The sequence below is a fragment of the Acipenser ruthenus genome, chromosome 13 (genome assembly GCF_902713425.1).
Source record: "Acipenser ruthenus chromosome 13, fAciRut3.2 maternal haplotype, whole genome shotgun sequence".
Lineage (NCBI taxonomy): Eukaryota > Metazoa > Chordata > Actinopteri > Acipenseriformes > Acipenseridae > Acipenser > Acipenser ruthenus.
This window is the reverse complement of record NC_081201.1, coordinates 1,597,896-1,611,678: the sequence shown is the minus strand read 5'-3', so window position 1 is coordinate 1,611,678 and position 13,783 is coordinate 1,597,896. Positions and strand designations below refer to the sequence as shown.

General features: G+C 37.7%; 1 protein-coding gene across 1 annotated transcript in view; it reads left to right on the top strand.

The window, feature by feature from the left end:
• LOC117418511 (heparan sulfate glucosamine 3-O-sulfotransferase 4-like) overlaps positions 1–13,696 on the top strand; it is a 53,584-nt gene extending 39,888 nt beyond the window's left edge. Inside the window, exon 2 of the mRNA XM_034031646.3 lies at positions 10,532–13,696. Coding sequence (XP_033887537.2) covers positions 10,532–11,165 — 634 coding nt within the window. The 3' untranslated portion in view covers positions 11,166–13,696. The remainder of the gene's footprint in view (positions 1–10,531) is intronic.
• Positions 13,697–13,783: the final 87 nt, after the last annotated feature.

Genomic DNA, 13,783 nt, shown 5'->3' with positions numbered 1-13,783 from the left:
ACAATCTACAAATCAGTGTAGAAATAAGCTATTACTCCTTACCAGACTACAGAGCCAACTGCAGAGATGGACTATGATGGCTAACATAAGTGGGGTCCTTTGTAGCGGATTGTAATGACCTCATAACTCCTGAATTCCCCTGCCCATTTCAGGCATTGCATTTAGACACAGTGGGATACAGTTTTTGAAATATAAACATGCTGAAACCAAGGCTTGAGTGGTTTTTAAAAGCAACATAATCTGTTTTTTTTTCCCATCAGTGCAGACTGTAATTAATCTGTTTAGCTGAATACCACACCACCACAACAAACAACAACGCCTTTTAATACAATTAAAGTTCTGAAAAGACACCTGTCTGTTCTGTTAGAAAACTTCTATCTGGCTTGTTCATCGATAAAAACAAATATTTATGAAGCGGATTGAATTACCATCGTATCGATGTTTGGGGACTATAATTAAGTTTCAGATTTTAAAGGTTTTAGATTTAACATAATGTGTTTGTTAATAGCTTTTAATACTGGTAGTAATTTACACAAATGCATCAATAAGCAATAAGGAAAATTTAGCACAAAATGTATTGACATATGGCTTGATTAAACAGCACAATTAAGCAAAGAGAACATTAATCACTTACAAGGCAGGGAAGGAAGGCTTTGCTACAGTGGTAAACATTGGAAATGCATGCTTCTAAGGCTGTTGTACTGGCATATATTGAAGCTTTGGAATTATAATAACAAAAATATGATAATTGGAATTTATGTAAAAACAATAATTTCTAATAGTACAAAATGAAACTCGAAATGTGTAGTCACAGATATTCTAGCACTGATTGTTTTTATCGTTATGTAATCATTTCTAAATGATTTTGTTTTAAGCAGCAGTAAATATATCTAACCTTAGACAATCCATGCTGGGGAATGTACCAAAGTATATGCAACTGCATGCGCTGTGAAGCAATATCTGCTCTTCTGTTTCTACGGTGTGATCTGTGTCTACAAAAAGTTTGGATTTAAGTTTGCGATGACGAATGATTGATAATAAACATTAGCAGAGACACAATTTCAGCAGCCAGGCTACAGCCTAGCTCTGCGCTGTCTCTCTGGTTGAGACTTCTAGACTAGAGAAAGCGGTGGGTCTGTATGCCGGCAAATAGCTTCAAACACCCATCAAATATTTATTCATGCATTGATGTAACAGTCTCATCTTTCCCACAAGGCCATTAGAAATACCGTTATGTTTTAAAATTCCAGCAATGATTTGACAATGAAACTCAAGTCGCGAAAGAGATGCGAGGAAAAATAAAATGATACAAATAAAAATGACAGAAATTGGTTCCACGGTCCCGTTGCCTGTCTGAGAAAATAGGAGTGTGACCAAAAATATCCCCAAATGTATAATGTAACAGTGTACCAAGGGGCTCCAAAGACATCTGTTTTGTGGCATTTACATGTGAGTAGCCTAAGGCAGTTAATTTTTCTGTGTTTTTCTGTGTGAAAGGCCTGTACTACAGCTGCCATCACTCTAATAAGTAATTCATTGGTATTGGTATTAATGCACTCATTGGCAGACATTAAATTAAATTACTGTCTTTACAACACAACAAATATATTAAAAAAGCTGGAAAGGCATATGAGGTGACAGTAGCAGCATATCATGCACAATGCTAAAAAAAAAAAAGATACCACTCTGTATGTAGTTCTGAACTTTGCATTCTATTTGTGTGATTACTGGTTTTCCTTCTGAAGAGCAGCGCAAACAAAAGATGATGTTGTTTTCAAATGAATTCAGAGGACGTGTAAAAAGCCCTGTGTGTGTGTGTCAGAGGTACAGTACAGGGAGATCGTTTATTTTCTCGCGGCTGTTGATGGAGTTGAATTTCAGGACTGATGAGACCTGGAGGGCTGTTGCTTAGAATCACAGCTCAGAGTAAGACAAGTGTTGCTCTAAAAGCTAAAACAAATCCTCACCCGGAGGCTGACAGACATAGTCTAACAAAGAAACTTCGCTTTAATTTAAGACATGTTCCTGATATGGCGTCTGATGGAAAGAGAGTGTTTTTCACTACGCTAGCTGTAGAAACTAAAAAAAGTTAATGTTCCCTAATGGATAAACTAAATATCTGTCTTGATAATGATGTTTAGTGGTGCTGCTAGCTAATCCATATTTGAAGGGCAAAAGGGGGGTGGGGGTTATTGCACAATATCCTTTTGCAGTTAAGACAGTCCTGTGCTTGCACGGCACAGTCTGTCTTCTGTGTGCTAAGGGGAGCTGCAGGGGCCAATGTGGTGTGGCAGGGGTTCAAGGCCCAGGGATGTTGAAAGTAGGTCCTGCAACTAGGTTAACCCCTCCCCTTGGATTAAGAGTCCCCTTGTTGAAATAACATCTGTTTAGCAAAGTCGAATGAGTCTGCAGTCTGCAGTGTGGATTCATCACAAGTTGTAATTGAAGTTGGATGAAAAAGAATTCCGTGTGGATTGCTACGTGGAGACATCAGCAGCCACGAATTAGAAACAGCAAGGTAAAAACACAAGACTGGGAACAGCTGTGTAGGGTCAGGTCTGTCCGTTTAAGATCATGGTCACCCTTGGCAATGCACTATTTGAAAGTGTTACAGTAACATATGTTTGATTTATTAACAGGTGTGTAATATTTTTAAGGCTCATTGGTTGCACTTGTATTATAGACACAATGGTCACCTGTTCCAAATGCATTGTGAAGACAGACTCTCCGATGTCTGAAAATTATTCTTGGCTAAAGCCTTAGAGATGAATCTAGGGCCTAACATTTAATCAGCATTCTATTTACTTGCTCAGTGTATTCTATTCCAGCATCAATTTAAAGCAGGACTCATATGGATGCCAAATGTGACATTTTTGTGCAGTTAGACGTATTAAGACTGCTTACTCTGCATGAAATGTATTTTTATATATTTATTTATTTGAACAGGCAACCTATTAAAGTTACTTTTTTAGGGCTGTATATTTGCAACCTGTAATGCAAGCAAACACTGCTGATGTACACAGTACTGTTTATTGCGTATCACTACTGCTTGGGACTGCCCCATTAATAGTGACAGATAAATATATATATATATATATATATATATATATATATATATATATATATATATATATACAGCACTGATGATTGAATTTATTGTTAAAATATACAATATGCAATATTATTAGACTTAATTGCATATTCAACACGCTGTTCAAGTCACCAAATGGCAACAGAAAGCTGTATTTTTTTTTTTTTTTAAACGAAAAATTTAAAAATGATGAAAAAAGATTCTCTTCTGTCAATCTTACCCCTGTGATAAAGAAAGTAATTTAATGAACTGACAGATCTCAACCTTATGATTTTTTTTTTTTTTTTTTTTTTTTGCAGAATCCATTTTTCTCCAGGGCTGTGCTTTTGACAGAACTGTTAACCTTGTCACCTTCTCTCTTTGGACCTTGGGTCTTATTCCCACACCTCTTCATGCTTTCCAGTTTTTGATGAATTTACTGCAAGCGTTCACACATTAAAAGGGGGTGCTTTGCCTCTTCTAAGGGTCAGATGGGGGATGAAGGAATCTGTGCACAGGTTTGCAGGAACTACATAATATATTTATGAATACACACCAGTGTTAGGGACTGTTAAGCAACATGTTTGATAAAAAAAAAATTAAAAAAACTCCTTTGTCTCACTGTCATGTTGCTTTCCTGTCCGCTATACTGGGCCCTCTCCCCACACACTCATACTGTCTCCTCAGTGCAGAATTGAATGCAAGGCTAAGGCTCAGGTGCGACATTGTAAACTCTAACACAGGCTTACAGTGTTGTGTTGGGCTTGTCCTGCACATTATAGATCCTTTACTTTACAAATCCACTGATTAAACAGGTAATACAAGGTCTGGAAGGGACGCTGTTGGATGCTGACCTAAAGTGTGTCCTTAATGAGTTGAGTGCAGTAAACAATTACTGCATGTGTCCTTGACGCTGAATGTAGGCCTTTTGTGGAAAGAAATACATCCCCCAATTACAGTACATTACAACACTTTTTAACATCCTCAGTGCAAAAAAACAGGCAGTCGCCACTAAAGGTATATCAAAAAGGACACCCAACTTGTATACATAACCAGACAAACCAGGTACTGTACTGAGTCTAGATTTATTTCAATTGTGACGTGACTGGGTAGATGTCCCTAGGTCTGCTTGCTAAAGCCCCCCGCCCCCCACCCCCCACCCCCCCACCCCCTCTATTAGAATTAGGACAGGTTCCACAGCTAGCTCAGCTTAGTCCTTAATGGAGCAGCTTATACCTTCTGCACATGATTAGAACATCCTTAGCTGCCTCTTTTGTAGCAGCCAGATGGTCCAAAATAAAACAAAACAAAACCAAAAAATATGCATGTATTTATCTTTCTCCCATTTACAAGTCCAAAGCTACCTTTAAAATGTTTTGGATCAGCTATTGGTATGAACAGATTTTTTTTAGGAATTCTCCTCTCTCTTTTATCCGGTATCCTGACTGCCGCTGTATCTCTTGCCCAGAAAATGCAGTATTATTATTTGTTTATTTAGCAGACGCCTTTATCCAAGGCGACTTACAGAGGCTAGGGTGTGTGAACTATGTATCAGCTGCAGAGTCACTTACAATTATGTCTTGCCCGAAAGACGGAGCACAAGGAGGTTAAGTGACTTGCTCAGGGTCACACAATGAGTCAGTGGCTGAGGTGGGATTTGAACCGGGGATCTCCTGGTTCCAAGCCCCTTTCTTTAACCACTGACCACACAGCCTCCCTAGCAGTATGCTAGTTTACAGATTTTTTCTAGACATTGATTCTTTAATTGAAGAGCTTGGCTTGCAATTCGTTTCAAAGAAAAGGTGGTATTAGTCGTCAGACCATAAATTATATTATATTGTTAGGTTATTTATTATTTTCCATTTTTATTATGAAATAGTAAATACTAAATCCTTAAATACATATGTTGATTATCTTAGAAAGTCCAACTGAAGAATACTGGTCTACTTTAAGGAGAGTTATGTTTTAACAAAGAGTCCTGTATGTTGATTTATTGAAACAGTTAAAAATACACTATGGCGAATCTGTTTGTGGTAAAATGTGCACATAATTTCATGTTTGAACTAGCTCAACGGGGGAATTGAAACGGATGCTTGCAGCAAATATATTTTGTTCTAATGACTTATTTCAGCCTTTGCTGCTACTGTTCTGCTCCAATTGCCTGGATGAGCGCGTTTCTAAAAGGTCGTAGATGAGAGCTCAAGCAATTACTATTGCAAAACAAGTGTATAAAAAACATATTACAAATATGTTTTCTCAAAGAAAAGAAACAGAAGTAGCAACACAAAACAGTTGTTGCTCAGCCCAGCAACATGAACCACGTGTCTCATGAGTGCAGCGGCACGGTGTGCACAGCTAGCCCATCTAGAGTGCTGAATTCTGGCACGGACACAGAACAAGCCCTGGGGAACACAATGATGTAAGAAAACAAATACCCATATGTGAACATCACATGGTTAATTAACAATGAACTGCTACGAAGCTGTGTGTTTGAGACATGAGGCTCATCCATTCAGTATCACTCACTGATGTGATGTTAACACTCATTGTTAATTAACCAGGAGATATCGCTTCCCCTGTGGGCCTTTTCTTTTTCACCGTCTCATTAGGATCTCCTTTATTCCAGCCCTGTACTTATATCAGCCTGAAGTTTCTTCATCGACCTGGTCCCATATCTTTCTATCTTTGCACATGGCATATAACGGGCAGTGTTGCATGATGCACTAATGTTTACGAATTCTGTCCACATTAAACAAAGCAATTTAAGAAAAGACTGAATATATTTTACTTTTTTGTGAGTTTTGTCCAGTTCGGCTTGGATTTTGGTGTCTGACCAAATTTCTGTCAGAGCTTCAGTTTCTCCCACAGGTTTTATTTTGATTTCGGTTGCTAAAAACTAGTTTTCAGCACCAAAAATGGACAACAAAGCAAAAAAGCAAAGTATATTTCAGCTGAGGATCATGTCAAGGCATTTCCCAAAGAAACTTTAGATGCAGATGGAGGTAATTGTTTTGCACATCTTTTAATGTGACTTTGGAGAAAATACGATCAACCGCTATTTAGCTTTAGAATCAAACGTTAAACAAAAGGCTACTACAGAGGCTGTTAAACAGAACGTAAAACAAACAGCAGGCTTCAGAAAACAAACTTGAAAGGCAGCGCAGATATCGAGACGTACTACATAGCAAATGCTTCTTGGCTCTATGTGAGTTACTTGTCCCTGTAGGTGACTGCCTTAGATGCTTAGGGGCTCTGCAGCAGGAGGTGAGAAGGCATATATTTACCAGCATGTACTCTATGGCCTTGCTAACTGAAACAACTGGAATTACGAGAAAAGAATCCCTTTTGCTGAATAGAACCCCAGTTATGCAATCATCACTCAAAGAAAGTGCTCACCGTGTGAGTTGGGATAGGTTCATTAGAATGTGCTCAAGCATGCAAATCCATAATGGATTTCATGAATACTTTATCTGTGAGCTCTGCTTTACAGGTACCTACGGGCACCTTGACCCACTCCCACACAAGAGACAGCTGGTCTTCATTACTGTGTATTGGTACAGTACAGTCAGCAACAGCATGCTTTTGTTACAGGTATAACAAGGGCACACCACTTCGTTCATATCACGCTTCAGCGCTCACTCACACAGGATCACAGTTTCAATCTTTCATAGAAGTAATGTAAAAGTTGCACGAGAAGCTAATTAATCACTTCCAACCACGTCTATCTGCCAATTATGTTCTTGATGGCAGTTTATCACATTTACAGGAAAGTAGATGTTTTAACACATGGAGTCATACTTAAATCGGTTTTATTTTCGTGTTTTCATAGCAGTGTGTGGGGAGGAAACACCAATGAATTATACAGCGTTGTAGCATGTCATGTTTCTATTAAATGGCAGTCAGTTGTCCCGAGATTGCCACCCGTGATCAAGGCAGTTAAATCAGTTACATCTTATACCACAACTTCAAACTCAAAGCAGCATATCAACTGGACTGTGCCTTTGAGGGTGTTGGGTATAATGAGCATTGTTATCTTTAGAATTGATATTCTATATGCAATACCAGCAATACACGTTCAGGTCTTTGTTCTAACCACTTGCAATTTATAAATTGGACTTCTTTATCCCCTGGACAGGTTCTGAAATACCTTATAATTAAATTATACTTATTAGCTGTAGTGGAATGGCTCTCCAGGATGACAGTGGCTGACAAGGAAATATTAGTTATAAAAGCTACTTAAGTTTTATAAAACGTTTGGCCAATATGTATTATGTACATTTGACAGCTTAGATGGCGAACCTGAACCAGTGTAAAAGGACATGTTGCACTAAGTTAACATATATATATATATATATATATATATATATATATATATATATATATATATATATATATATATATATATATATACTCAATTTCTGCAGTTCTGTTGTATCCATTGCTAACCGTTGAATATTTCCACTATTAGTCACCATTATCATGTACATATATCTCCCACCACTAAGTTATGAAACAAATTGATATTTTGTCTTTGTGGTATTTAGCACAATCACTACAAATGGGTTCATGTTGTGTATTTAATGTATAACTAATGGAGGTTTCATAATGACTTTGCTCTTATTTGAAATCGTTCTTAAGCATCTATCGTACTTACTATGTGCTCTTAATGGACTTTACTTGTATAAGCAGATATTGTCACTATGTTTAACTGCTCATAGTCGAACTCGCTCTTAAATGTAATTATTTACTGTATTCTTTTTTTTTTTGCTCTTTGAAATTTATATTTTTTATTACTGATTTTTCTGTACTTTATAACTGCTCTTATCTGTAATGTGATATTCTGTAATGTGATACTTTCTACGGTGTTATTTTATAACAACTGTAAGTCTCCCTGGATAATGGAGTCTGCTAAGAAATATATAATAATAAAATAATAATAATAATGCAGGTACTAATAGGGCTGCAGGTAATGTGGTTGGTTGGTGTGCATCCATGTATTTAACTGTTCTGCTCAACTGCATGAGAGCGTCTTAATTTCCATCTATATATACTCTACCATTTTGCCTCTGATTAACGTATGGAATTCAAGCCATGGATGCACTGGGGTTGAGTGCCTGGGTGTGTACAGAGGCAATTAGCTTAAAGGAGAGGCGTTTTCTCTTTTCAGATAAGACTCTTCTTGTTAGATGGTGCGTTGCTTGGGCAGTACCCAATCCAATGTGCATTCATACATGAGGTGTGGTTAGAAATGCACAATTGCCCTTTAGGGTATAATAGCTCCACCCTAGTGTGAAGCAGATCTACCCCATAGAACTGCCAAAGCATGGTAAAATAAACAAGGCACCCCGTGTCATTGCTCAGACTGATCAGTGTTCGAAAACCTACTGTAAAGAAGCCAAGGAGGAGGAAAGGCAGTTTTTTTTCTTTTTTGATTTCCCAACCAATATTTATGCAAAAATTATTTACCCTGTCAAACGGATGGCTGCTGCGCTGCCCACAGCAATTGGATCTTCTGAAAAATTGTGATATGAATAAACAGAATCAATCAACTGCAAAAGAATTCTGCTAGTAATTGTCTTTTTAACTGTTAATATGCCTGCCCCGAAAAAAAAAAAACTTCCAAAGTATCATGCAAAAAAAAAAAAAGATATATACTGTATATATTTTCTGTCACATTAAATAAAATAACTAAATAAATAAAATAGTGGAAGGGCTGTTTCTATTTGCAGTACGGCGCACTGTATAGTAGGATGAGATGATATGTAAATGGCAGAGCGAGAAGACCTAATTAAACTAACAGCAGCAGATGGTGAGATGTGTTTAACTTATTTAACTGCTGCTGAGGCCCAGCAGTAAGACCAGTCTGGAATACAGTGCTACTCTTTTAATATTCCAGATAACTTTAACCAGAAAACTTGGACAAAATGGCAGGAATTTAAGTGGCAGGAATTTGGCTTTCTGGTCCTGTCTTGTGGACTGTGGGCGTGGCGGTTTATAGCATGTTGTCTTTGTGTGGGAGAACTGTTACATGCGGAATTAAACCACCCATACATGACTAGTTTTAAACCAGACTAAATAACTATAGAGATGATCACTCTTCCTGTAACCAGAGCCATTTCATATTTTCCTTTCACTCTTAAATTAGATTCACTTTCATATTGCATGTCCCTTTAACTGGGATACGCCATTTAAATTAGGGATGTGGAAAATCCTGGTCGACTAAACTCAACAGCTTTCCAACTGGGGCCACCGAAGTACAAAGGTTGAGAAGACATTTAAATAGCAGAAACTAAATATCGATTGAAGCCAATGATTTTATTTTATTTTTTAAATAAAAGCACTTCCTTTCTTGACAATTTCAATAAAACGTATTGACGTTTTTGTAGAAATGTAATGCATTCTTTAATTTTCGAAGGCGTCGCGTTAAACACCTGACGGACACTTTTCTTAGCTGGCCTTGTCTGAAGTGTGCTTTCACTGTTTGTTAGATATCCACTGTTCCAAAATCCATAAACCATGAACAAAACACCAGGCTCATCTGTATTACACCTTGTAGGTCCTACAATCATTTGTTTCCTAGGTGTTACTTGCTGGACCTCCTGTCTCTGGTCTCCTTGGACCTTTTGGCTTCAATGATCTTAGTACAGACAACATCAGGGTATATTCAATTTAAATTCTGCATGAATTGCATTCCCACACAGTAGACGGTGGTATGAATGAGCTGTTGCACAGACAAACAGAAGCTGTGTGGCATATGTTACATTTGGCAGACACTGTGTATCAGGGGAAATGTAGACATGCTTTTGAGAGGGCACTGAAGAAAGAATGTCAGTCATTTGCAATCAGTAAATATAATTTGCATTTATATGCCACCGAAATGCTGGATTCCATTGCTGGTCCCAAAGAGGATGTTTTTAAAACTGTACGTACTGCATTTCCCGTGCTTGAGAGACCCTTTTTGTTTCTTGTTATATTGTTTGACATGCAAATGCCCAAACAGGAGGGTCCTAATTAATCTGCTCATTCGTTTTAATGTGTGCTGACAAAAAAGTAAGAAAAAGTGCCTATTCTCAAAGTGAATGAGAGACACCGATATGAATGTGTTGGAATTCATAATCATGTACTGTAATATAGGACAATGGTGTCAATAGGGAGCTCAAGAGTTAATGGAGCTACAGGGATGCTTGTGGCAAGTTACTGAAAGCCTGAAGCGCTGCTACTGGAGTCACAGTTACTGTATTGGATCAAGTTACAGTACATCTCTCATTTCTATACTAGATAAAAAAAACGTACAGAGTTGCAACACGTACTAAAGGTCTAACTCTTCTTTCAGCATTTTAGGAGTTTGCTGTTACAACAAAAAATGCATTAAAGCAGTAATGCTTTAAAACCGATTCTTTTCTGATAATAATCAAAAACATAACCTCTCTTTTTGTCTTTTTTTTGTATTTGTCTCTCCAGGGACCTGATGCCTTCGACACTTGAAGGTCAAATTACCATGGAGAAAACGCCGAGCTATTTCGTAACTAACGAAGCCCCGCGGCGCATTCACTCAATGGCGAGGGACACCAAACTGATAGTGGTGGTCAGAAACCCAGTGACCAGAGCCATCTCCGACTATACACAGACTCTGTCCAAGAAGCCAGAGATCCCCAGCTTCGAGGTGCTGGCTTTTAAAAACAGGACACTAGGGCTGATTGATGCATCGTGGAGTGCCCTACGGATAGGGATCTATGCTCTCCACCTGGAGACCTGGCTGCAGTATTTTCCGCTTTCGCAGATGCTTTTTGTCAGCGGAGAGAGGCTTATTATTGATCCAGCAGGGGAAATGGCCAAAGTGCAGGACTTTCTAGGACTCAAAAGGATTGTAACAGACAAACACTTCTATTTCAATAAGACCAAGGGGTTTCCCTGCCTGAAGAAGCCAGAGGACAGCAGTGCTCCAAGGTGCCTTGGCAAATCCAAGGGTAGAACTCACCCCAAAATAGATCCCGATGTTATTCACAGACTACGGAAGTTTTACAAACCCTTTAATATGATGTTTTACCAAATGTCTGGTGAGGACTTTCAGTGGGAGCAGGAGGAAATCCGGTGAACTGCTTATTAAATGTAATATTGCAGGAAAGCATCGCTAGCCTTTTCAAATCAAGAACCTAATTACGATACTATATCATAAAAGAAGGTTGAGCTTGAAGGCCACACATTTCAAAAACAATAAACAAACCAACAATCGCTGCTTTATTTAAGTACCAAGCTCCATTCAGGAGCTGTCATGGTATTAGCAACACGGTGGTGGGGGTGGGGGATCATTGTGGGGACGATCAAGGTGGGGACATTATTTCATATACATTGAAAAAGGGTGTAAAATGTTGCAGAGTAAAATCACCAACAATTCGGGATAAGTGTCCTTAATAAAAGTGAATCATGTACAATGTATTGAGCCAGCTGTTTGATAATAACATAATTTGAATCAATTGAACACGGTTTATGCTTTATTACCCATGTTTAGTACCAAATCAGACATGTTTTATTTTTTATTGTGTTAAGAAATTAGTTTGGACAATCTTCAATCAATCAGACCAAACTAACCAGGATATATACAGGGTTGCATCACTCACCAGTGTTTCAAATACCTGTCACCTCCCTGCTCTTGCAGAATTCCATTCCGGGGGTTAGTGCCCGTTGCCTTGGAGACTAGGCTGGGTTTGGGCCTCACCTCCCCAAGAACAGCTCCCTTACTAACAGAACTTTGGGCCCTGGGTCAAACTGGAATCACCAAGCAAAGTGTGGCCTGTTCTGAGGAAATTCTGGCAACCTAGTGGGAAGAGATTTTACTTGCCCTAACCCAGTTCTGTTTTTCTTCTTGTTGTTTTTTTTTCTTTTTTTAGCAATATTGATTTGAATTGCAGGACGTTTTGACTTCTTCAAACAATATTGGAATGAGGTGCAGGAATTGTCTTGAGTGTATTCATTACACTGGTCCAGTACTTCATTTATAATAAAAAAAAACACCGCCTGTCAAATTTTTCAGCCTCACAAGGATTCAGAATCCATAACAAAAATTGGTCTGACAATTTTTGTGTCCTATATGTATTTCTTTGTCTTTTAATTGTTATGCCAAACAGTTCTAGACATAAGACATCCCTCTTATTATCACAGTATGCATCGGCTTACTATTGTATCTGTGCACTAAAAAAAAGAAATAATAATATAGTAAATAACAATAAATGTGAGCTGGTATTTTTTGTGCTGGGTGCAGGACAGTAAATCCCCCGACTTTGTTTTCTCTGAACAGGTCACATGCTCACAATATGTGGTTCTGCCTCCTGACGTGTTTTTACTCAACTATACATCCTCCATCGTTTATTAATATTTTATTTTCTAAGAACACTTTTTTTTTTTAAGTGTTCATTGCCATGACGTGTTTTAGTTTCAAGAATGTTTGTATCTCTTTTTACTAATTTGTTGTGGTCTTGGTCCTGTTTGTTCTTCATAGTTCAGTCAGGAAACTCATGCGCTAGATGACTTATTAAAGCTTAGAATTAGACAACATTACTACATTATACATATGTCTACACTACACAAGGTTAAAAGTGAGTTCCCTGCCTGAACCACCAATTTGCTTCATTTTCCAGTGCAGTCTAATCACCTTCTTGGCTTTTTGCACCATTGACAGCTTATTAACCATAGTGTTTTACTATCTTTTTAAAAAAAAAGAAAATGTACAGAGGGATGATGGGTAATTAGTCTATAATAATTTTTTTTACCACATAAACTAGATTCATGTAAAAATGTCTTGCAGTACTTTGTCATAGCGATCATAGTTTGGTTTCACATGACTTTAACTATCAATAAACAAAACAATACTATGTCCTGTTGCTAGAGTGTGAATATAGCTGATGAGTGGCCTTTTAACTGAATCATGTATAGGATCTTCCCAGCTGAAGGAGGTGAAGTGTGTTGGGCATAGCCTGCCTGACCAAATGAACTGTGCTTAAATGTAGAATGGCCACAGACATTTACATTTAACCCTTCAAGGACTCTCTAATTTTCTTTTGTGAGACAGATGAGTTATCACCGTGTGCTGTAGGGGTTGATGGAATTTGTGGGTTTCAAATGGAACACTGTGGGGTGCCACATTCTTTTCTTTTTAATTCAGAATTGCTTGATTGTCATTTTCCTGGAATGCTCAAAGTCATGTTTATTATTCTGTACTTACAAACAAACGAGCGTGGAATTCAGCAGTTTAAATTTGCAGCACTGTTCAATAAAACATATTTGCAGCAGCAGAGAATCGCGTCCTCTTTTTTTCTGAAAACATCCATGTTAAATCCATGTTAAATTTGGATCATAACCCTCTCTGAAAAAAATGAACACGGTTTCATTAACTTGATTTTATTATTCAAAATGGGATTTAAACAATCCGCAGAGTTTTGTGAATAGGTCCGTTTTTTTTAATTCAACCTAAACATAGTATTTGAATCTTTCCCTTCAGCAAACAGTTTTCCAGTTCGTACCATTGATAAACCTGATATGTTAAACCATGTATTTAACAATAATTTATTTACTTACTTTATCCTGGCTAAGCTGCTTCGAAATATGTATTCTTGTCTTGTGTAACCAGAGAAATGTAGTCAACAAGATCTCAATTAAATGCTTGAATAAAAAAATAAAAAAAAGTCTATTTATAAAGACCACTGAGACGTTTTTGCT